The 25,342-nt window shown below is 48.9% G+C and overlaps 1 protein-coding gene across 6 annotated transcripts in view; it reads right to left on the bottom strand.

Moving 5' to 3' along the window:
- The window catches only part of zgc:158766 (uncharacterized protein LOC100009641 homolog), a 220,462-nt gene that overhangs the window by 32,586 nt on the left and 162,534 nt on the right, over nt 1–25,342 (bottom strand). For all 6 annotated transcript variants that reach the window (XM_038796776.1, XM_038796774.1, XM_038796775.1 and 3 more), the window contains 6 exons: nt 24,953–25,051; nt 23,196–23,338; nt 21,570–21,708; nt 15,067–15,189; nt 12,097–12,288; nt 9,694–10,637 (listed from right to left, as the gene is read on the bottom strand). In XM_038796776.1, the coding sequence (XP_038652704.1) occupies nt 9,694–10,637; nt 12,097–12,288; nt 15,067–15,189; nt 21,570–21,708; nt 23,196–23,338; nt 24,953–25,051 (1,640 nt within the window). The remainder of the gene's footprint in view (nt 1–9,693; nt 10,638–12,096; nt 12,289–15,066; nt 15,190–21,569; nt 21,709–23,195; nt 23,339–24,952; nt 25,052–25,342) is intronic.

Raw genomic sequence — 25,342 nt, forward strand, 5'->3', positions numbered from 1 at the left:
TCTCCCCTGGCAGCAAGTTATATGGAATGTACAGCACAGAATCAAGTCACTGAGACAAACTGGTCCATTCCAGTGTTTATGCACCACACAAACCTCTTCCCACCCCTCTTCATCGATTTGCGTAACAACCTATTATTTTCTCTCTTATCCATGCTTCTCTTTAACGAACATCTTTGCTATTTGCCTCAATTATTCCTGTTGGCAAATTCCACATTTGTTTGGCCGTACAGAACTCGAAGATTGCTGAGAGGGGAGACATGCTGCTCATCAGGACAAGTGCGAGGATGCCAAATTTAAAATTTGTACAACCATTTATACTACAGGAGAAAAGGCTGCTGATTGGTTGACAAGTTGTCTCTAATTGGCCATGGAAAAAGCAACAGGGGATGATAGGCTCCACAAGCTCCCGGGTAATTCAAAGAAGGTGCAAGGCTTGGACACATTCCTTTTGTTTGCAGAGAACAGGTCCCTTCTCATGAGTGAATGTTGCTTCAAGCAAGCATATATGAGCCACAAGATGAACTCAAACGATAATCTCAAATTGGCTGTTTGTGTCACTATTAGCGCATTCAGGATTGTTTACAAAGTGCTTCCAAATTACAGTATCACATCGAACATTAGATATTTTGTTTTGGGTTTTGCAAGCATGGCTTGGTTGCCTACAGTCTGTATTCTGCTTGTAATGAACAACTGACAGGGGCGGAACCTGCTGCTTGATTCTTTCAGCCTATCATTGTGACATACACCGAGGTACATAGTATCATGGGGACTTCCAGTGGCTCATGTCGAAGGAGATTGCACACAAGGTAACTCCTGCCAGAATCTTTGTTTTTTGGAGATCAGGGGCGGGATTCTCCGACCCCCCGGGCCCGGCGTCGATCTCGCCCCCGCCGTGTCCCGAATTCTCCGCCCCCTGAGGTTCAGCGGGGGCGGGAATCGTGCCGCACCGGTCGGCGGGCCCCCCCCCGCTGCAATTCTCCAGCCCGCGATGGGCCGAAGTCCCGCCGCTGACAGGCCTCTCCTGCCGGCGTGGATTAAGCCCCCTACCTGACCGGCGGGTTTGGCGGCGCAGGCGGGCTCCGGAGTCCTGGGGGAGGGGGGTGCGGGGCGATCTGACCCCAGGGGGTGCCCCCACGGTGGCCTGGCCCACGATCGGGGACCACCGATCAGCAGGCGGGCCTGTCCTGCACATGCGCCGGTATGGCGTCAGCAGCCGCTGACGCTCCGGCGCATGCGCAGACTTACGCTGGGCGGCGAAGTCCTTTCGGCCCCGGCTGGCGTGGCGCCAAAGGCCGTTCATGCCAGCCAGCGGAGTGGGAACCACTCCGGCACGGGCCTAGCCCTTCAATGTGAGGGCTTGGCCCCTAAAGGTGCGGAGACTTCTGCACCTTTGGGGCGGCCCGACGCCGGAGTGGTTCACGCCACTCCGACACGCCGGGACCCCCCGCCCTGTCGGGTAGGGGAGAATCCCAGTCCAGATTATTTTAGCCCGGTTCCCAGGGGAAATATATGGACAGACCCAGCCCATCTAATAGTTCTTTTTAAGAGGATGTCAAAGACCGCAAAAACGAATATTGGAAAGAAGCGTACGAGTGGTAGCTCTTTGGAGGAGATGGGCAAGGTGCAAATTCGGTTGGGAGTAAACATGGCGGAGGCAAGCTCGTCAGATGGGACAACACCTATTACAGTGAATAAGCAGACGGAGGTAATGGAAGCCGAGTTTGAGAGACAATTTGGCAAACGTTTTGAGAGGCAAGGGAGGGAGATGATGGAGACGCTCAAGAAGTCAGAGGAAGACTTGTCGAGCCCGGTAAGGGAGGCAATGAGAAAGACCTTGGAGAGGGTGTGGGAGCATGGAGAGGTGCTGAATGGAGTGGAGGAGGCTTTGTGGAACACAGTGACCAGACTGTCTCCCTGGAAGCTGAGCTGCTGCTGGTGGAAGAGAGGAATAAGGGCCTGAGGGCGAAGTTCGAGGATCTGGGGATCAGGTCGAGGAGGCAGAACCTCAGGATCGTGGGATTGCCGAAGGGGGTGGAAAGCCCAAGGCCGACCAAGTACTTTGCCAAAATGTTTGCAAAGTTGATTGGGGGGGTGAAGAACAGATGCCCCCGTTGAGCTGGACAGGGCCCACTGAATGCTCTGGGTGAAGCCACGGGCAAATGAGCCACCGAGAGTAGTGATAGTGTGTTTTAGAACATAGAACATAGAATTTACAGTGCAGAAGGAGGCCATTCGGCCCAAAGAGTCTGCACCCACCCTATGAATGAGCACCCGACCCAAACCCATACCTCCACCCTATCTCCGTAACCCAGTAACCCCATCCTTTTTGGACCATAAGGGCAATTTAGCATGGCCAATCCACCTAACCTGCACATCTTTGGACTGTGGGAGGAAACCGGAGCACCTGGAGGATCTCCAAGCAGACACGGGGAGAACGTGCAGACCCTGCACAGACAGTGGCCCAAGCCGGGAATCGAACCTGGAACCCTGGTGCTGTGAAGCAACTGTGCTAACTACTGTGCTAACGTGTTGCCCATTTTCACAGCCGCTGGACGAAGGAGGGGGTCGTGAATTGGGCCAAAGAATATCGTGAGGTGTGGTGGGAAGGCAACAGCATTCAGATCTACCAGGATGTCGCAGCAGAGCTGGCAAAGAGTCTTGCGACCTTTAACAAGGCGAAGTCGGCGCTATATAAGAGCGGTGTGTGTTTTGGTGTGGTGTACCCGGTGAGGCTGAGGGTAATACACAACTCCAAAGGTCACTTTCAGACAGGGGAGGAAGCAGAGGCTTTTGTTAAAGCACAGGGACTTGGACTGAACTGAGTGGGTTGGAATGGGACGCTTTTGGATGGGATGGGTCAGTTTGGGGACATTGTAATGTTTCATTCGGCCCATCGAATCTGCTCTGCCAATCAATCATGGTTGATATATTTCTCATCCCCATTCTCCTTCTCTCCATAACCCCGATCCCCTTATTTTTAAAATAAATTTCGAGTACCCAATTATTTTTCTTTTCCAATCAAGAGGCAATTTAGCATATCCAATCCACCTACCCAGCACATCTTTGGCTTGTGGGGGTGAAACCCACACAGACACGGGGAGAACGTGCAAACTCCACACGGACAGTGACCCATGGTTGGGATTCGAACCCGGTTTCTCAGCGCCCTAGTCCCAATGCTAACCACTGCACCACGTGCTGCTCCCTGATCCCCTTATTAATCAAGAACCTATAAAGATCTCTGTCTTAAAGACATTCAGTGATTTGGCCTCCACGGCCTTCTGTGTCAAAGAATTCCACAGATTCACCACTCCCTGGCTGAAGAAATTCCTCCTCATCTCTGTTTTAAAGGATCGTCCCTTCAGTCTGAGGCTGTGCCCTCTGGTTCTAGTTTTTCCCACAAGTGGAAACATCCTCTCCACGTTGTTGCTGGAGGGTCTGAGGAAGGTGGGGATAAGGATTAAGGGAGTAATGCGAACAATATACGGTTCAAAGTGGAGAGTTGCTAAATTTAAAGGTTTTGATTTTGGTTATTTATTTTCAGCCGAGAGCGGCGTGGGGGGGCGGGGAGGGGGGGGGGGGGGGGGGGGGGGGGGTGGAGAGGGGTGGTGTGGATGAATACGAGGGAGTTTGGGTGCTTTTCTTTGTTCATTGGGTGGGGGATGGGCCTTCCTCACTCGCAAACAGAACTCAGCTGGTGAACAGGAGTGAGGTGGGAGGGAGGGGCTGCGGCCTGTTGAACCCGTTCAGACAGATTTCAATGAGCCTAGAATGTGTGAATGGTGGGAGAAGGGAATGGTGAGGAGAGATTATGGGTGGAGGGCAAATAGCTGGGGAAATCTCTGGAATAGGGGAAGAGAGAGGGGGGGGAAGGGAAGATTGACAATGGTGACCAAGGGTTTTTCTTTGTCTCATCGTAAGGGTGGGGTTGGTGGCCATCTTGGGTGGGCCCTGATATTAGGCACTTGGAAGATGCAGGGAACAATCCCTTGCGACAAAAATGGCTGATCTGAGGTGGAGGTGGTTGAGACACCCTTTTACCAACTTTTACAGATGCACCATAGAAAGCATCCTATCAGGCTGCATCACAGCCTGGATATGGCAACTGCCCGGCCCAGGACCGCAAGAATCATCAGAGAGTCGTGAACACCGCCCAGTCCATCACACAAACCTGCCTCCCATCCTCCCATCCATTGACTCCATTTACACCTCCCGCTGCCAGGGGAAAGCGGGCAGCATAATCAAAGATCCCTCCCACCCGGCTTACTCACTCTTCCAACTTCTTCCATTGGGCAGGAGATACAGAAGTCTGAGAACACGCACGAACAGACTCAAAAACAGCTTCTTCCCCACTGTCACCAGACTCCTAAATGACCGTCGTATGGACTGACATTAACACTACACCCTGTATGCTTCATCCGATGCCGGTGTTTATGTAGTTACATTGTATATCCTGTGTTGCCCTATTATGTATTTTCTTTTACTCCCTTTTCTTCCCATGTACTTAATGATCTGTTGAGCTGCTCGCAGAAAAATACTTTTCACTGTACCTCGGTACACGACAATAAACAAATCCAATCCAGTCCTTGATCAGACTAGTTACGTGGAACATTAGGGGATTAAGGGTCCCAGTGAAATGAGCAAGAGTTTTTTCTCATTTGAAGAATTTAGGGCTGATGCGATGCTTTTGCAGGAGACCCACCTGCGGGTCAGGGATGAGACGAGGCTTCAGAAGGACTGGGTGAGCCAGGTTTTTCACTCGGACTTTGATAGTAGGAGGATCAATTTCAATTAATTAAAGAGTCTGGTTCCAGCCAGGTAGGGCTGTGGTAGATATGGGAGGTAGATACTTAATAAATTGCCACAGGGACGCTGGAAGGTAAGTCGGTGGTATTGGTAAATGTGTACACTCTAAGTTGGGATGATGTAGAATTTATGAAGTGCTTGTTGACCGCAATACTAGATTTGGACACGCACCAGTTGATCTTGGGAGGAGATCTGAACTCAATCAAAACTTAGATTGGTCTAAACCAAAGTCGTTGGCCCCCTCGGGGATAGCAACGGTACTGATGGCATTTAAGAAAGAGATGGGGGGAGGATTCCATGGTGGGTTATGCATCCTGGGGATCGGGAATTTTGCTTTTTATCCCTCGTACGTAAAGAATATTGGGGGATTGACTTTTTCATGGTGGGAAGATCTCTTTTGCTTGGGGTGAGGAAATCGGAATACTCTGTGATAGTTATCTCGGACCATTCACCGCATCTGGTAGATTTGGCATTAGAGGTGGGCCCTTATTCAGCGTCCGTGGAAAGGCTGGATGTGGGGTTGCTGGCGGACTTGGGGTTCTGCTGAAGGATATCAAAGACGATAGATGAGTATGTGGGGTTTAATTAGGATGGGGCGGTTTCGCCCTTCGTTCTGTGGGAGGCCCTGAAGGCAGAGGTGAGAGTGGAGATAATCTCGCATAAAGCACATATAGATAGGGAGGCAAGGGAGGAACTCCAAAGGCTGGTAGATGAAATCCTGGAAGTTTATGGTAGATACTCGAGTGACCCAACCTCAGAGCTCTTAACTAGCAGGAAGAAGCTGCAGATGCAGTTTAATCTATTATCCACAGCTAATGCGATGCGCCAGTTGTGGGAGGCTATGTATGAGTAAGGGTAGAATGGTCAGTCGTTTCTTGGCTTGTCAGTTGAGGCAGCAGGGGGCCACCCGAGAGATTATTCAGGTTTGCAACTCATGTGGCGAGCCAGTGTCCACGCCAGACAAACTCAATGCAGCGTTTGAAGCGTTCTTTGAGAACCTTTATAGGTCTGAGTCGCTTGGGGAGGGGTCAATTACGTTGGAATTGTTGGGGGGCTTAGAGTGTCCCAAGGTGGAGGAGGAAGTGCAGGAAGAGTTGGAAGAGCCATTGAGGGCAGAGGAGGAATCGACAGCTATAGGTCGAATGCAGACAGGCAAGGTCCCAGGGCCAGACATGTTCCCGGTGGAATTTTATCAGAGGTTTGCAGGACAGTTGGGACCATTATTAGTGAAGATGTTCGAGGATTCGATAACAAAGGGTATCCTTACCTGAGACACTGGTGCAGACTTCCATTTCATATCTGTCAAAGAAGGATAAGGACCCGGTGGTATAAGGGTCGTACCACCCTATTTCTTTATTAAACGTTGATGCTAAGATATTGGCCAAGGTGATAGCACTGAGGCTGGAGAAGTGTCTCCCTCAAGTTATTGGGGGGGGATCAGACGGGATTTGTTAAAGGCCGGCAATTGTCATCTAATGTGTGGCGGTTGTTAAATGTAATGCTGCTCCCGTTGAAGGGGCCAGAACTGGAGTTAACTGTTGCATTGGATGCCAAGAAGGCATTCAACAGGGTAGAATGTTGATATTTGTTTGCAGTTTGGGTTAGGGCCCAAGTTTCTGTTTTGGGTATGATTGTTTCCCAAGCCCTGAAAGCCAATGTCTGCGCAAATGACATGAATTTGCGGAATTTCCAAATAAACAGGGGGACGAGACATTGTCCCCCCTCTTGTTTGCTTTGGCAATAGAGCTTTTGGCCATCACCCTGTGGGCGTCAGATAGGTGGAGGGAGACTATGAGGGGAGGGGTGGAGCATTCAGTGTCCCTGTACACCGATGATCGCTGACTGTATGTAACGTACCCGATTCCCACCATGGGCGATATAATGGGGCTGCTGAGGCGCTTTGGCTCTTCTTCAGGGTAGAAGTTAAATCTGGAAAAAAGTGTGTGCTTCCCGCTTAATCCCACTGGGAGGGGAGTGAATCTGGGGGTGCTGCTGTTCCAGTTCACTGGATCCAACTTTAGGTATCTGGGGGTTCAGGTGGCCCGGGACAGGTCCCGACTCCATAAGCTGGACTGTAGGAGCTTCGTGGGGAGGGTCAGGACCAATTTGCAGGAGTGGAACAATCTTCCTCTGTCCTTGGCAGGCAGGGTTCAGTCAGTCAAACTGAACATTTTGCCGGGACTTTTGTTCCTGTTCCAGTGTTTGCCGGTTTTTCTTCCTCAGTCCTTTATATTGGTGGGCAGGGGGCGGCACATGGCACAGTGGTTAGCATTGCAGCCTACGCCGCTGAGGACCCGGGTTCGAATCCCGGCCCTGGGTCACTGTCCGTGTGGAGTTTGCACATTCTCCCCGTGTCTGCTTGGATTTCAACCCCCAAAACTCAAAGATGTGCAGGTTAGGTGGATTGGCCAGGCTAATTTGCCCCATAATTGGAAAAAAAAATTATTGGGTTGGGTACTTTAAATTTATAAAAATATATATATTGGTGGGCAGGACTGCGAGGATTCAGAGGACAGGACTTCAGAGGGACAGACAATCAGGTGGTTTGCCGTTGCTGAGCCTGATATAATATTATTGGGCAGCGAATGCGGATAAGGTGTTGGGTTGGTATAGTGACCCGGGAACTACGTGGGGGCAAATGGGATCAAAGTTGTGTAGAGGGTGTGGTCTAAGGATATGAACGACAGCCTCGCTCCCATTCTCACCTTGAAGACATGGAGACAACCTTTTAAATTGGGGGCGGTATCGAAGTTGGCTACGATTTGTGTGAACCACGGGCGGGATTTTCTGACCCCCCCCCCCCCCCACCGGATCGCAGAATTGCCGCGGGCGGCATGAATCCCACCCCGCTGCTCCGACGCCGACTGCCGAATTCTCCAGTGCCGGTTTTCGGGTGGATGTGGCACGCGAGCACAAGTGGATAGCACTGTGGCTTCGCAGCACCAGGGTCCCAAGTTCAATTCTCCACTGGGTCACTGACTGTGCGGAGTCTGCACGCTCTCCCCGTGTGTGCGTGAGTTTCCTCCCACAGTCCAAAGATGTGCAGGTTCGGTGGATTGGCCATGCTAAATTGCCCTTAGTGACCAAAAAGGTTAAGCGGGGTTATTGGGTTTTGGGGATAGGGCGGAAGTGGGGGCTTAAGTGGATCGGTGCAGACTCGATGGGCCAAATGGCCTCCTTCTGCACTGTACGTTCTGTTTTTTTATCACGCTGCGCCAGTCAGGGGCCATTGGCAGCGGTGGCCCCGGCAATTCTCCAGGCCCCGATGGACCTAGCGGCCGCCCCTTTTCGGCCAGTCCCCCCGCCGTGAAATGGACATGGTACCACACTGCGGGACCTGGCTGGTAAGCCAGCTGGTGCGGTTCACGTGAGGGCGCGGGAGGATCCGGCCCCGGGGGGGGGGGGGGGGGGGGGGGGAGCCCACGGTGGCCTGGCCCGCGATTGGGGCCCACCGGTCTGCGGGCGCGCCTGTGCTGTGGGGGCACTCTTTCCTTCCGCACCGGCCTCTGCAGGGCTCCGCCATGGTCGGCGCAGAGAAGAATCCCCCTACGCATGCACAGGAACACGCCGGCCGGTCTGCTCATGCTCAGAACTACGCCGGTGGTTCTGCGTAGGCGCAAACACGCGCCGGCCCTTAGGCGCCGGTTGACGTGGTGCCAAATCCTCAGGCGCCGGCCTATCCCCCGGAAGTGCGTGGATTACGCACCTTCTGGTCGGCCCGACGACGGTGTGGTTTGCGCCGCTCTTAGCGCCGGCGTCGGGCCATCCGGCCAGTTGTGGGAGAATCCCGCCCCATATGTTTGAGCCTGCGAGGTTGGAAGCCACATTGGTGGGGTGGGAGGGGAAAGGGTTGGAAAGAATGGGGGATCTATTCCTGGAGGGGTGATTTGCCAGTTTAGAGGAAATGTGGGAGATGTTTGGGCTGTAGAGATCTGACTCATTCAGATATTTGCAATATGCAATTTTGCGAAACAGATCTTCCTGACATTCCCCATGGCGCCACCAGCGTCTCTAATGGAGAGGATCAGAGGAAGGGAGCACTTCTAATATCTATGGATGGATTATATCGGAGGATTCAGTACCGGTGGAGGGGGTTAAGGCGAAGTGGGAGGAGGAGTTCGAACTAGTGTTGGATTTTGAGGATTGAGGCCCTCTAGAGGGTAAAATCCACGTCAGTGTGTGCAAGACTTGGTTTAATACAACTTAACGTTATCTGCAGGGCTCACCTGACTAGGTCCAGGATGAGTTGGTTCTTTGCAGGAGTGGAGGACAAGTGCGGGCGCTGTGCAGGGGACCCGGCTAATCGTATACATATATTCTGGTCATGTCCCAAGCTTGTGTGTTTCTGGGTGTCTTTCTTCAGCACCATGTTGCCGATTCTGAAAATTGGGCTGGAGTCTTGTCCCTTGGTGGCCATATTTGGAGTGTCAAACTCGACGGGACTGCAGACGGGCCTAGGCGCCGATGCCCTGCCCTTCGCCTCGCTGATTGTCCAGAGGTGAGTGCTGATGGGGTGGTGGTCAGCTTCTCCACCCAGTACCTTAGTGTGGCTGGGAGATCTGATAGAGTTCCTATACCTCGAGGAAGTCAAGTACACTGTGAGGGAAGCAACTGAGGGGTTTTACTGAAGATGGCAGCCGTTTATTTTGTATTTCAAAGAGCTGGTCACCGTTAGTTGCTAAAGGTGGGGATGGGGATGGGGGGGGGGGTTGTGTTGTTTTGTCTTTGTATTATGTATAAGATGAGAATAGTTGAATAAAAAGATATATTTTTTGCAAGCACATAGCATTGTAACGGAACCCACATTTAAAGCTGGAACTGCAGTTGATTTAATTGTAAAATATTTTCAAGATATTGCCTCAATTTTGGGATGACTATTGAAATCATTACCTCCCTGTTCTCTTGGTGTCTTCTGTGTGTGGATGGTACGACCTGGAAGATATCGGTAAGCTGCGAGTCCTGGTCAACATTGGGCTTTTCAGCTCTGATTTAGAAATCCGGTTTTTGTCCGCCGCCACACTGCTGACGACCTCTAACCCTTTGATGTAAACCCCGGTGTTGCCGTGCCTGCCGGCGTCAGTGTGGCTGCTCTCCCGCTGCCACATCTCAAAGCTCTGGGTCTTCCTCATGATCTTTTTCAACGGCTGCTTCTTGTGCCGGGGGGCCGGTGAGCGTGTGGGCTCTGAGTGACAGGATGCGGCAGATGAGCTTGCGGTGCAACTGTCGATGTCTTTGTAGAAGATGCTGCCGCCGCATTGCCTACCACACAGTGAAGTTGAGGATAAAGAGGTTGGACTGAATTTGTGCGACGCGCGGGCACTTTGGCGGGATTCATCGTAACCTAATGCGGCAGGATGTTCTGGTGCCGCAAAAACCTGATCGTGTTCCTGATGGTTCACAGAACCGTCAGGCCAAACACCATTCTCTATACTCTCCGAAGTGTTTTGAGAGACAGAGTCTCCAAGTTCATCCGATCCTTCTGTGTCAAACTCACCACTTGTCCTCGGTCCATCATCCTCAGAGTGCTCCTTAGTGGGCGAGTCATTGCTACAATCCTCATGGATTCTGACTGCTGCAGATAAGACCTCCTCCAAAAGGTGCCTGGTTTGTTGACACGTCACCCACTGAATGTTCCACTGCTTCAGTTCTCTAGCACTGCCAAGGCCAAGAACCATCTCGTTCATCCTCTGGAAGTTTTCCGCATTGAACTTGGTGGCCTCCTCGTGGTATCTTTCCAAGCACTGAACCACGGCCGTTGTATACTCTAAGGTGCTTTGCTCATCCACTTTCAGTCGTCTTAGGTAATCATTGCAGTGCAAAACCCACTGGTCAGCCTAACACAAAAGCAGAAAAAAAACCACAATGAAAAGAACTAAAACTAATTTTAAATTTTAGTGAGAGTCATAATTTCCTTGTTTCAGGAGATTGATCAATCAGAACCAATTTATTTATTTTCCAAGATCTTTTACAAGCTGGGGACGGCACGGTGGCACAGTGGTTAGCACTGCTGCCTCACAGCGCCAGAAACCTGTGTTCGATTCGATCTTGGGTGACTGTGTGGAGTTTTCACGTTCTCCCCGTGTCTGCGTGGGTTTCCTCCGGGTGCTCCTGTTTCCTCCCACAGTCCAAAGATGTGTACGTTAGGTGGATTGGCCATGCTAAATTGCCCCTTGGTGTCCAAAGGTTGGATAGGGTTACGGGGATTGGGTCTAGGAAGGCTGCTCTTTCAGAGGGTCAGTGCAGACTCGATGGGCTGAATGGCCTCCTTCTGCACTGTAGGCGTGCTATGATTCTATGACTCTAATGTGCAACTTTGCTACCATGTGGGGAAGTTGAAGCAAATACCATAGATTTATTTAAAGGGGCCTAGGTGGAGCGTTCTTTCAGAGGGTCAGTATAGTCTCTGTGGGCTTAATGGCCTCCTTCTGCACTGTAGGGATTCTATGATTCTATCATGTAACATATTTATAAAGTCACAAAAAAATTCCTAGCGTGGTAAAGCGGTGAAATGGATAAATAGAATAACACTTCAAATAAAGTAAATATCTTAACCTTTAGCAAATTTGTCATAGAAAGTAGATAGAATTTCCAAGCTACATCTAGCAACCTGCAGGCAATAGAAATTTAAGAGAGCAGAGGGGACTGATAGACAGCCCCGGGCACAGTCAAGGCACATGGACCTTGTGACAACAAGAAAAATTACTCCAAAAGTGCTCCAAAATCTCAAGTTAATTTTGGGATTTGAGTGGGCTGTTAATGACACATCTGTCTGCATGAAAGGGTTTTATTTTCAGAAGTGGTTCCGGATGGGACTATGGATCGTAACTCGGGCGATAAGAGTCAACAATGTTGCAGACACTGCTCAAACCCAAGAGTGAAAATTAACCCTCGTGTTTAATGGACATAAAATCCAACCTTTTGGTGCAACTTAAGATTCCCAATCATTGAAATATTGTCAGATTTTACAACGATAAAATAAAATAATTCTTTTTCTGAAATATTGAGTTTGTCGATCAAAGATCTTGGGCGAGATTCTCCGGCCCGCCGGCCCCGTTTTCCAGTGCGGCCTGCCGGATTCTCCGTTCTTGCAGCCAATCAATGGGGTTTCCCATTGTGCCACCCCCATGGAGCCAGGAAACCCGCGGTCGCAGGTGCTCTGCCAGCGAAGCGGAGGATCCCGCCAAGGGAGAATCCCACCGATAATATAAACGCAACTATTCTGTGGCAAAAAGCTCCAATAAAATATAGAGCAAAGCAGTGATTAAAGATAAAGGAGCAGAGTGAGCCACTTACTGTCTCATAGAATTCATGCAAATTAACTATGTTGTCCAAATCTGTTCTCCATTTTTCCAATCTGGTGACGAAGTGACTCAGAAATTGCTTGAAGCTCTTGACTTTTTCATCCAAGTATTGCAGCTCATTGTGTGTTTGACCATTTAGACGACCAGCATCTTTGATCAGCTGCATCCCTCTTCTGTAGTGTTGCTGAAAAAAACCCATAAAGAACTAACACTATTCAATAAAGAACTAACACTATTGACTGAGATCCATTTTGCTTGTCACAAAGTTCAAAAGGCACCATCATACATTTCTGCTCTTTTACAAAACAAAGATCCATGTCCCTCTTAAATTTACTGTCACTATATGCCTGTCTATGTTTTTCAGAGAGCTGGTTTACCTCAGTTGGCTGGGCTGCTGGTTTGTGATGCAGAGCGAGGCCAGCAGCACGGGTTCAATTCCCATTACCGGCTGAGGTTATTCATGTACCTTCTCAACCTCGCCCCTTGCCTGAGGTGTGGTGATCCTCAGGATAAATCACAACCAGTCAGTTCCCCCCTCAAAGGGGAAAGCAGCCTACGGTTATCTGGGACTATGGTCACTTTACTTGCTTTATATGTTTTGCCAGGAACTTCAGCGGGATCATTATTCATCAAAATCTGGCACCCGCCCAGGTGTGGAGACAAAACGACACATGACCAAAGGCTTGGTCGCGGAGGAGATGCGGTGCTGGTTTAAGTAACATTCAAAAAAATGAGGCAATTGCAAAGCATAAATGTTCATGGAGGGATTTTCAGAAATTTAGGCCTAGGCAACTGAGGATACCCTAACCCTTGGTGGAACAAGCAACTTGGGAATACGTAAGAGACCAGCATTCAAGGAGCACAGTGTTCTTCGAAGGTTGGAGGGCTGGAGGAGGTTACGGAGATAGGAGGAGCAAAATCATGCAGGGATAAGAAATCAAGGATGAGAATTTTAAAATTGAAGTCTGTCGACAAACTAGGAGTCAATGAAGGACAGCGAGCGCAGGAATGATGCGCAGGAATCAAATCGGGCATTATGTTATTTATATGTGTGGAACTCATCAGCATGATTAGAGTTTCCAAACCAAGCTACTTCAAGTCCATGTAGGTAGTCATAGTTTGCACAATAATTCTATCCTATCGATGGTTTTCCTGCGATGTGGAGGGGAGCCCCACGATACCTCCACAGTTGGTTGGGGGGTGGGTGGGGTGGAGTTCCACTTCCATACCGATCAGAGTGCCTTTAAAGATGGCTCTGGGGGCCGGCTCTATCAGGCCCTGCCCCACATCAATCATTCATTTATTTTCTTTGAAGAGGCTCAATACCTGGCGAGCAATCTGGACTGCGCAACGGGAGAGCTACATCCTGGTTTTCAGTCTGTGCCTGACACTTTGAAAAAATATGGTAAGTTTCCGCCCCGAGAGTCAAGGACACAGATATGTTAAATCTGTTCAGGGGGTTCTGCCATGGTTGGACCAGTTAGAACTTTGCAGTTTACTTAACAGTCAGGTCTACCCCACGAAATACAGCATTGAATTACAGGGTGATCTGTAGAACAGGAGAAAGTATCTCAGAGTCCTGTGACAGGGTTACATCTCCACTTCTTAATACTGAGCCAGATTTTTTGGCAAACAGTCTGCAGTGACCTGGAACATCCTGAACTACAGCCTTCAGCGTCACGTTGTCCAAAGCAACAATGGCCAGAATTTTCTGTTGCCACGGCAGCGCACCCCCACCCACAGGTTTCCTGGTGGCGTGGGGTGTCTTCAATGGGAATACTCACTGACAGCAATGGGGACAGAGAATCCTGCCACCAGCGAATGGCGCACCATTGATAAGGACGTGGGTTAATTCCTCCTCATCTTGTGCCAGGTTCAGTTTAATTCAATTTAAGGTGGTCCACCTGGCACACATGACGGCAGCGAGAATGAGCAAGTTTATTGGGGTAGAAGACAGTTGTGTGAGGTGCAAGGGCAGCCCTGCAAACCATGTCCACATGTTTTGGGCATGCCCGGAGCTTAGAGAGTTCTGACAAGGGTTCGCGACGGCAATGTCCAAGGTGCTCAACACACTGGTGGTGCCGAGTCCTGAGATAGCGATCTTTGGAGTGTCAGAAGACCCGGGAGTTCAGGGGGTGAAAGTGGCTGACGTCTTGGCCTTTGCCTCCCTAGTAGCCCGGAGACGGATTTTATTAATGTGGAGGGACTCGAAGCCCCCGAGTGTAGAGACTTGGGTGAACGACATGGCTGGGTTTCTCAGCCTCGAGAAAATAAAGTTTGCCTTAAGAGGGTCCATGCTAGGGTTCTCTCGGAGATGGCAGCCGTTCGTCGACTTTCTCGGGGAAAATTAAAATGTCAGCAGCAGCAGCAGTCCGTGGGTGGGGGGCGGGGGGGGGGGGGGGGGGGGAAATGGGTGAGTGCTTCATTGGGATGGTGTGGGAAGACTGGGATGCGTGGGGTAATGTCTATTTAATTGTTATTGTATATTCTCTTTTTACACTATGTTAATGTTCACTCTAGTTTGTTTTGTTATTGTTGTTACTACTGTTTTATTATGAAAAATTCTGCAAAACCTTAACAAAAATACTTTAAAAAAACAGATAAAGGATATAGTTGCCCCAATAAATTCCTGACATGTAGCTTTGCTTACTGCTGCTGAGAACCATTCCATACTCCCTTGTTCTTTGTTACTTCACTGCAGGTAATCGGATCAGCTTTATCTGCCGTGCCTTCATAATCCCTCGCCTGTTCTACAAATGGTTTCCCGAAAGTAAAGCAAACACTGAGTAATCATTCTTCCCTGTATCAGATAACTTGGAAGGCCGAACAATGAACAAAAAAGGTAGTTTTCTTTATTTACTATTTTTCCATCAGGGGCAAGTGATTTGTTTTTTAGTTAATCTAAAATGAACTGCACAATGTTTCTCATGACTCCCCAGCATGAGTGATATGTGACACTTACCACAGCCAGGCTGTAGAAGGTATTGTAGTCTTTCTGCATTTGCCTTAGAGACTCCAGCGAATGTGGCAAACAGTCCACCTGCACAAGGTGCTTTACTCCCTCGCACTCAGCCCAGAGTCTTATCTGTAGGTAATGAAAGGACAGCAATCTACTTTAGAAAACATTGTAACTACCTGCTCCAGACATCTCAATCTGTCCAGGAATTCATAGAGCGTACTGACCACCCAGGCACACGATCAGAAAGTGAGCGATTAACGTAACAGGTGCAACATAAAGTAACGTATGACATGGCATCTGCTAATTTGAGGTGGCCCATTTGTGACTGAAATAAAACAGAAAATTCAAGAAGAACCCAGCAGGTCTGGCAGCATTGGTGGAGACAGAAACAGAGTTAACATTTTGAGTCCATTCTGACTCTTCTTTTGTGACTGAAATGTGGTGAGGGTTATAAAACCAGGCAAACAGAACAAACTTAAATTTGTTTCTGCCATGATTCAGACGTTACAGGGATATGGGGCGGGATTCTCCCTTCTGGGGACTAAGTCCCCGCGCCTGCCGGAAAACGGGCGGGAATCACTCCGGACGTTTTCCTAGAACGTCCCTGGGTGATTCTCCGTCTTCAAGGGGGCCAGCAGGGCCCCTACGTGCGCCCGCAGCTCCGGTTGCCGGTGGGGCCATGCAGTAACGCCTGCATGGCGGTGCATGCACTCGGCGGCCGGCCGTGAGTCCGCGCAAGCACGCGTCGGCTGTCTTTGCGCCGACCCCCGCGCAACATGGCGGCGCCATACAGGAGCGCTGCGCGGAGGAACATAGGCCCACCCCCCAGAAAGAGCACGCCCGCCGAGTGCGATTTCGGCACGGAGGATCGAAGAATCCCGCCCCTGGAGCGGCACGGTGGTGCAGTGGTCAGCACTGCTGCCTCTCAGAACCAGGGTCCCGGGTTCAATTCCAACCTTGGGTGACTGTGGAGTTTGCACTTTCTCCCCATGTCTGCGTGGGTTTCCTCTGGGTGCACTAGTTTCCTCCCACTGTCTAAAGATGTGCAGGTTAGGCGGATTAGCCATGCTAAATTGTCCCTTAGTGTTAAGTACAGGTTAGCTGGGGTGACAGGGATAAGTCGGTGTAGACTCGATGGGCCAAATGGCTTCCTTCTACACTCTAGGAATTCTATGGTACAAAGTGCTGGTAAGTGGGATTAGTGCGAGATTGGGGGTAGTTATTATTGGTGCAGACTTGATGGGCCGAAGGGCCTTTTCCGCACTGTACGACTTTATGACTCTTTGAGCTCACAGTAAAAAAACTGTCATATGATCAAGCTAACTTTATTGCTTCATAGTTAAGAGCATTTATGAAACAGGGCACAAAATTTAGACATGAAGCTCCCATATTTTCAAGCGAGTGACCTTTGTGTTCCAAAATGGTTTCTGAGGCACAGTGTATAAATGTACAGTGTATAGATGTACAGTGTATAGATGTACAGTGTATAGATGTACACTGTATAGATGTACAGTGTATAGATGTACAGTGTACAGATGTACAGTGTATAGATGTACAGTGTATAGATGTATACTGTATAGATGTACAGTGTATAGATGTACAGTGTATAGATGTACACTGTATAGATGTACAGTGTATAGATGTACAGTGTATAGATGTACAGTGTATAGATGTACAGCGTATAGATGTATACTGTATAGATGTACAGTGTATAGATGTACAGTGTATAGATGTACAGTGTATAGATGTACAGTGTATAGATGTACAGTGTATAGATGTACAGTGTATAGATGTCTGCTGCAAGTCATGCTGGTGCCATAATAATGAAGGAAAAGACACCTAATTACATCCAGAAACATTGGACTTTAAATAAAACCTGAGCTTTTTGTTAAATGGATACACCAGCTAAATTACTGAAGGATGATCCTCTAAGAGACAATGGAACCCCTCCCTGTCATCAGACAAGGTACTTCGAAAAGCATCCCGAAACAAATTGACACCTCTGATAGAAACAATGGGATATAATGGCCATCTCATTAAGATAATCCAGGTGAAATTTTACCAGAATTTGTCAAGAGTGTCAGATTCAGACTAAAGTCCGACATCTTTATCTCCAGAAACACTGACCACAGATTTCCTGGCACTCATAGAGTCATAGATATTTACAGCATGGAAACAGGCCCTTCGGCCCAGCTTGTCCATGTGCCCAGTTTCTATCACTAAGATAGCCCCACTTGCCCGCATTTGGTCCATATCCCCCTGGACCCACCTTGCCCATGTAACTGCCTAACTGTTTTATATGCACTCAGTGTGCAGGAAATCAGGGTGTGTGGTTTACACCATCATTCTGACGGGACCTGATAGAGCTGGCAAGGCAGGCTCCACAGAGATCGGGGCACCATCTTTAAAGGGCGCCCAGATCTAGAAAAAAACATACTTCACCCCACCTTCACACTGACACAGAAAGCCCCCCCTACCAGTATTGGGGCAGCCCACCCACACTATGGAGATACCAGGGGCTCTCCACCCACCCTGCTACCCGTCATGGTGATATTAAGGGCTCTCCAACCTCCACCACCACAGAACTCCATGCCCTTCACAGACATTAGACATTCCCCCAACACACAGAAGGGGAACCCCCCCTCAACCCATGGGTTCCCCAGGGGACCCACCCCGGCACTGCCAACTTGGCACTACCCGTGGAACAGGGTAGAACTTCCAGGGTGGCATTGTCTATGGGTGGTGCCAACCTGTGCCGGGGCAGTGCCAACCTGTGCCGTACAAATATTCAACGATTCTTTCTCCACTGCCTTTTCGTAGAATAGAATCAGAGAGTTCCTACAGTGCAGAAGGAGGCCACTCGGCCCATCGAATCTGCACCGCCCCTCCTACCTGGACCCAATCCCCACCCTATCCCTAACCTAACCTAACCTTTGGACACTAATGGGAAATTTAGCATGGCCAATCCACCTAACCTGCACATGTTTGGACTGCGGAAGGAAACCGGAGCACCCGGAGGGAACCCATGCAGACACTGGGAGAAAATGAAAACTCCACACAGACAGCCGTACGAGTCATAATCAAACCCAGGTCCCTAGCGCTGTGAGGCAGCAGTGCTAACCGCTGTGCCACCGTGCCGTCCATTCTTGGGGAGAAGAGAGTTCCAAAGGCACACAATCCTCTGAGAGATGACATTTCTCCTCATCCCTGTCTTAAATGAGTGATCCCTCATTTTTGAATAGTGACCCCTCGTTCCAGATTCCCTGACAAGAGGAAACATCCTCTCCACGTTCATCCTGTCAAGGTCTCTCAGGATCTTAAAGGTTTTGATCAAGTCGCCTCTTACTCTTTTAAACTCCAGTGGATAACAACCTGACCTCTCCAAAATTTCCTCACAAGACAACCCGCACATTCCTGATATTAGTCGGATCTAAGTGGTGTTCTGCAAACTTCTTTGAAATATTTCATTATTTTGTGAACTGTATAAATGTATATGCGTGTGTTTTACCATTTCCTTGCCTTTAGTAATGAATAAACTCACTCTATTTTTAACAACAGAACAATTAGGTTTGGGGAAAAGGTATTCGCGAAAAGGGGTCCCTTTGTTTTACATTAAATCCCGTTGTGACCAACTGAGAGGGTTGAATAAAGACAGGGGGCCGGAATCTCCGTCCCGCCGCACCCGTTTTCTGGTGTGGCGCGACCACGCCGGCAGCGGGATTCGCCGTCCCGGCAGCCGGCCAATGGGTTTCCCATTGTGGGCACCCCCATGCCATTGGGAAACCCACAGGGGTGAGTGCGTGCCGGCAAAAGGGAGGATCTCACCGCCAGAGAATCCAGCCATGGGAGTCTGTTCACCCCTCCTCAGCCGGATTTGTGACAATTTGGGCGTATGCCAGCTGGACTGATGGGTCTCGCCCAGATCAACAACTTTGAGGAACGTCACCTGGAGTGAGTCGTAACACTGGATACTATATTGGTGAAGATGTTAGCAATGGGTGTGTTGGTATGCAGATGAGGCAGACGGTGATTCCTCAGGAGCAGCGTGTGACACTGATTTGAAGCCAATGCTGCCATTTTGGCTCATGCTCCAGCTACCGTTATCTTTTAAACATGCTAGGCCGATTATGCGTCTAGCAACAAGAAGGACCACCAAATCACTGTGTAAATCATCCTCTATTTACAGGCTAGTTGCTAATTGATTTCTATCAGCCATTGCTGCGATTCTACAAGTGTTTGCTTTGTGACTTCTAGAGCTTCTTAAAGTTGCTAATGTCTACAGGGATTGGTGTGACAGATACCGAAGAAATTGGCTCTGACTTCAAGGCTTCTGTACAAATTATTTATTTGCAGAAACAGAAAATACTGGACAATCTTAGCAGGTCTGACAGCATCAGTGGAGAGAGAAGGGAGCTAACGTTTAGAGTCTGGATGACTCTTTGCCAAAGCTCTTCAGCAAAGAGTTATCCAGACTCGAAATGTTGGCTCCCTTCTCTCTCCACAGATGCTGTCAGATCTGCTGAGATTGTCCAGCATTTTTTGTTTTTGTTTCAGATTCCAGCATCTGCAGTAATTTGCTTTTACCTATAGTTATTTTGCGTGCAATAGTAGGTATTTCCCTTGGGATCCAGTAGAATGAGGAGACCAGATGGAGCAGGGCAAGCAGCTGGAAGAGGGAGGAGGAGGGGTGAGACCAGGGCTCTTTGCAGAAGGCCATATCCTCCCAGGGTGTTCAGGGAGTAATTCGTCTACCTGATCCTCAGCGAGAAAGAGTGAGTGAGAGATTTGCCATCCACCGAAGGGCAGGGGAAGGCACAGAGGCTGACAGATCAATGGGAGCCAACTACATTTCATTCTCTCTGGACTGAGAATAGCAGGTGGAATGAACACACGGTTCACTGGCTTTACAGGCTGCATGGTGCTGAATGCCATTAGCTGCATTGCATATTGCTTTCCAGGTGTGCTTGCCAACTCTGCCCTGCACTGTAACCATGTAGGATTAACGTGGGACTGAGTACGGTCCCGCCACACTGTGTGTGGAATTTTCGAATGTTTTGACTAAATGCCAACATAAGTGGGAAGCGAAGTGTAGCCCACTGCTGATTTTTCCCGTCATATTTACACTCAGCCAGAAAAAAACAGGAGGCAGGTCCTAGGACGTCTGAATGAGTCCATGCTGATAAAAATAGAAAATACAATGACCTCATGGAAATGGAACACTCTACTCCCCCCTCCACCCCACCAGACCCGGACTCTCCACCCCCTCCCCCGCCTCCACAGAATTCCTCGACACCACGTAAAATTGTTCCCTTTCCCCCACGGCCACAGAACTCCCGGCACCTCAACCATGGATTCCCCCTTTTAAAGTCAGGATCCCTATGATGTAATTGCGCCCCCCTCCACTCCCCGCCTCCGTCAATCGATTGGGGAGATTCCGCCAGTGTAAAAGTCGTTTTGGGTCTTTCGCTCGATTTTCCATCGCCTCCTCTGTTCCTGCCCTCCCTAAAGGGGGCTGGAAAATCCTTCCATTGATGTAAGACATGACCCGGACCTAGGGTCAGTCTTGTGTTGGACAGAGCCATGTATATAACGAGCATGGACATAGTTAATCTACTTAAGACGACTAAGACTTCATTTTGAGCGACTGTATGGTATCCAACACTCTACAATCCAACACCTTACTGACACAGAAACTGGAATACGGGGGAGAGGAAATGACCTTCGAGTTTCGATGGTGTTTAGCTCAGACTCTGCCGAGAATACTGCATGCATTTCTGAGCATTGAGCCTGAGGAGGGAGGGATTGACCTCCGAGGTGGTGTAGCACAGATTCGACAGGATGGTGCTGGGACTCAAAGAATTAAACAATGCTTACCTGTTGCATAAGCTTGACTCATATTCTCTTGGGCGTGGAAGGCTGAGGAGTATTCTGATCAAGGTATTTGAAATGATAAGGAGGGAATCAATGAGTAGATCCAGAGAAATTAATTCCTCTGACAGAGAATCAAGAACAAAATGGGACTTGATATATATTCTTAAAATGAAGCTAGCTTGTTCAGAAATGAAACCAGAGAGCATTTTTTCAAATTGGGTCGTGGAAATCTGTAACTTTCTCACCCAAAAGACCGTGGCTACTGTGCCAATTGAAATGTTCAAGATTTAGATCTGTATAGTCTTTTGGAGAAGTAGGAGTATCAAAGGATGTGAGGCAACAGCAGCTAAATGGAGTTGAGATGCATACCAACCATGATCTAATAAAATAGCGGAACAGGCTCATGACCTACCCCTGTTCCTGTTTCCTGTCAGTGCTATTATCTGTTCATTCAACTGGTTCCTTTCAAGTGAAAATTTACCTGATAAAGCTTAAATCTGGAAAAGAAAATCTAACAATAAGATTCTTGTGTAATGCATTTTAAGTGATGTGAAGGCTGGCTACAAAGAACAGACACGTTGAATCATCTTTCATTGGCTTCACAGTAAGAATAAATTATTTAAGTCTTTGTTCACCTTGCTACTTCCTTCCTCGAACCTTTTCAGCACCAGGAGGATTTCCAACTGTTGCAGGCACTTGTTGGACAGTATGACGAGCTTGTGTACCTCTTCATCCACCTGATTATACAGCATCGTGATGGTATCCATCGCATTCCTGCAAACATTTAGAAAATGAATTTGACCGACCGCTGACCTGGGAGAAACAGGTTTTCATTAGGAACGTTTGAATGCCGACTGTCTTATTGATGACAAATGATCACGATAATGACACATTAACCATTGAGCCACTGAGATTCATAGGAGCTTAACAGTGTGGAACTGTGATGTGGAAGACAGATTACTGTGCCATACAGAGATATGTGAAGTTAGGATCAGATTTACCAAGGAGGCATGGGCCGCGATCGACCGGCCTCGTCGCTCCCGACTCGGGAGAGGCCTCTCGTGAGGTTTACCGGCCTCGTTGCACCTCACGAGATCTAATGAGATCTCACCCCTTCAGGTCGGGATCCATATTTGCATAATCAAGTGTGCAGTCAGGCTCACTTAAATATGCTCTCCCCAAAATTCCGCAAGGTGCAGGATCTGACCCCCCGCGCCTCAGAGACACCGAGCAAGTGAGTGCCATTTAGCACTGGTCTCCACCAACGTGGACCAGGCCTACCAGCATCTTGGGGGGGGGGGTTCATACAAACCAGCAAGACCCTGTTCAGTCCATCATCTCCACCAGGTTAGTTATCCACAGAGGTAGCATTCATGAACTTGGATATGGGTGGTGGGGTTCAGTTGGGAGTGTGAAAGTACTTGTTCCCATTCATTAACTACTGTGACATAGAAACAGAAAATGACGGGCGGAAGCAGCAACCTCACAGTTTCTGAACATGGAAAATGGGTTAATGTTTTGAGTAAAGATATTTGCCCAACGCAGAGAGGGAAAGCTTCAATTTATGGCAAGTGGTTAGAAAAAGTGGTAGTGGATTGGGCAAAGAAATCTACCAGAAAATTAAACAGGCAGCCAATCCACTACCACCTATCCTCCTATCCTCAAGACCAATGATGGATTTTACCAGGGGACAGTGCTAGGGGGCACTGCCAGGGGAGATTCAAGGTGGAGGGCGGGGGAATTTCTCTGTTGAAGGGGTTCCTGTGACTGTGGGGGTCCCATGACCATGAAGGGGAGGTCCTGTGTTGAGTGGCGGGGGGGGGGGGGGGGGGGGCACATCCACAGAGCGGGTATGCTTCATTCATTTTTTTTTCAGATGTATGTCTGGGGCCAAGGTTGCTGGTGGGGTGGATTCATTCAGAGCTGAGACGCACGCCCCCTTCCCCCCCCCCCCCCCCGGGCTGAGCTCCCTGGGGTGGGATTTGAACTCATGACCATGAGACTCAAAGAGGAGAGCGCAAACTAGTGAACCACAGCCAACACTAAGATCATCCCTGCACACAACCTACTCTCTCCGAGCTTAGAATTGTTGAATAGAGTCATGCTGAAGAGTGAATTGTGGCATGGGAAGTATTCACAGAACAGAGGTTGAATGGAGGTGATTTGTCTCCATCACTTCAGCCGAAGTGATCTTTGTTCCAGGAAAGACAAGTGTTTCGAAGAATTCTTCCAAATTAACCTGAAGTCATTTGATGCTGTACCTGTAGTCATCTGTATCGGAGAACTCATCTTTCCTAATCCTGGCGAGGATGGTCCCACCTTCCAGACGCAATCCCACCAGGCTGGAATCTTCCAGCATGCTCTTCATTATCCTCGTGTGCTGGTCAATGAGCTCGGTCACTTCCTATAGAATGAAGGTTCCAAGTTTAATTTGAATTTTGATGTAAAACCTACTTTGTCCAGTGAGTGGGAAGGAACGTTGCAGGGCCGAGGGATTAAAGCCACTTCACTGGCCTGTTGGCTGCCCAGATTTTCCGGTGTAGAGCCACTGATGTTACCATTGGAAGCATAGAGAGGTGGTGGGGGGGGGGGGGGGGGGGGGGGATAATGATAAATATTGCCTCCAGCAACACAACCAATTGTAGCATCATTGAGTGTTGGACATTAGCTTACACCCATAATTCTGTAAAGCTGATGTGCACGACCTGAAATATTACAGACCAAAGACAGGTGTTCGGTATTTTCGCTGAATCGGGGAACGACGCAGGGGTGCTCACCATCTCCATTGCACTGGCAATCGAGTCTTTGGCAATGACGCATAGGATCTTGGGGGTTGGGGAGGTTTGAGGGGGATAGTGTGGAGGGGGGGGGGGGGGGTTGGCTGGAGCATCGGGTTTCCTAATGAGGATAGTCTGTTGTTGCACGTTACAGACACAGTGAATAGTATGGAGAGGATTGTGGGGATTTTGAGGCAGTATGGATTCTTCTCAGGGTATAAGGTCAATGACGGAAAGAACAAAGTGTTCCCGGTGAATGCTGGGGGGGGGGGGGGGGGCAGGGGAGGGGCTTGGAGGAATTGCGGTTTCAGTTGGTCAAGTCGAGTTTTCGATATTTGGGTATGCAGGTGGCGCATATTTGAGCATAAGTTGAATTTTATTAATTTGGTGGAGGGGGTTAAGGAGGACTTTAAGAGGTGGGATGCCCTACCGCTTTCGCTGGCTGGGAAAGTCCAGACAGTAAAAATGACAGTCTTACCTAAATTTCTGTTTGTTTTTCAGAATCTCACGATCTTTGTGCCCAAGTCTCTTTTTGGAAGGATGAATAGGATCATTTCTGTGTTTATATGGCCGGGTAAGGTACCCCGGGTTAGGAGGGGGGTTTTGGAGAGGGACAGGTGGGGAGAGGTGTCGGCGTTGCTGAGATTGTTGAATTATCACTGGGTGGTGAATGGTGAAAAGGTCAGGAGGTGGGCAGTAGAGGAGGGGTCGGTGTGGAGGCAGATGGAGGAAGCCTCGTGTAGGGGGATGGGTTTGGGGGCATTGTCATTGATGCCTCTTCTGTTCTCGCTGAGGAAGAGAGAGAGTGAAGCAGAGGCATAGAGATAAACAAAGACATGAAGGCAGTAGAGATAAGTAACAGTTCTTAAACTCACTGTGTGCAATTCCTGACATTACACTGAACAGCTTAGCTTTGCATCCAATTCATTCCTAACCCACATTTAGAATGGAAAATGCCAATGTTAGCACTTCACCATGTCAGTGTAACCTCTGACCTGCAGTGTTGCTGCAACACCACAACCACTGCAAAGGTGTCATTACAACAGGACAAGTTGACGTGGGCAATTTCATTGATAAATGTGATCATGGGAACTTAAAAACGCATTTGTTAAAATAAGCACTGGATGTTTGAATTCAAAGTGGGAGCTGAATTATATCTTGGTGCCCTGACCCAATTATACAATTATACTTTGTCGAGTAGAGCTGGCGGAATTCTACGCTGAGATGTGTGCTGAGTGTACCTGTACCGTGCTTGGCATTGTGCTGACATTCAGGCTGTTGATAGAATTCTTCAGGTAGACGAGAGCTCTTTGACAGTTTAGCATGAATGGCTCCATCTTCTGAAAAAACAAACATGAGGTAATAGTTTTATCTATCCCGCTCCTATCGGTTTCTTCAGTCAGTGAGCACTTTATTCAAAAACATTATACTTATATATATATCTTTGCTTGATTTGCAATCCTATTCATTTGTAATTTTCCATGTGAAGATTTAAATACACAAATCCTTTCCTGTTCACCTTCTCCCTTCCATCCTCCATAAATTTAAGTTGACTCAGAACTCTGCTGATCGAGCAAACCTTTGCGAGCGCCACATCCTGTGCACCGTTTCACCCTTGTGTTCAGTCACCT

The sequence above is a fragment of the Scyliorhinus canicula genome, chromosome 5 (assembly GCF_902713615.1).
Source record: "Scyliorhinus canicula chromosome 5, sScyCan1.1, whole genome shotgun sequence".
Classification (NCBI taxonomy): domain Eukaryota; kingdom Metazoa; phylum Chordata; class Chondrichthyes; order Carcharhiniformes; family Scyliorhinidae; genus Scyliorhinus; species Scyliorhinus canicula.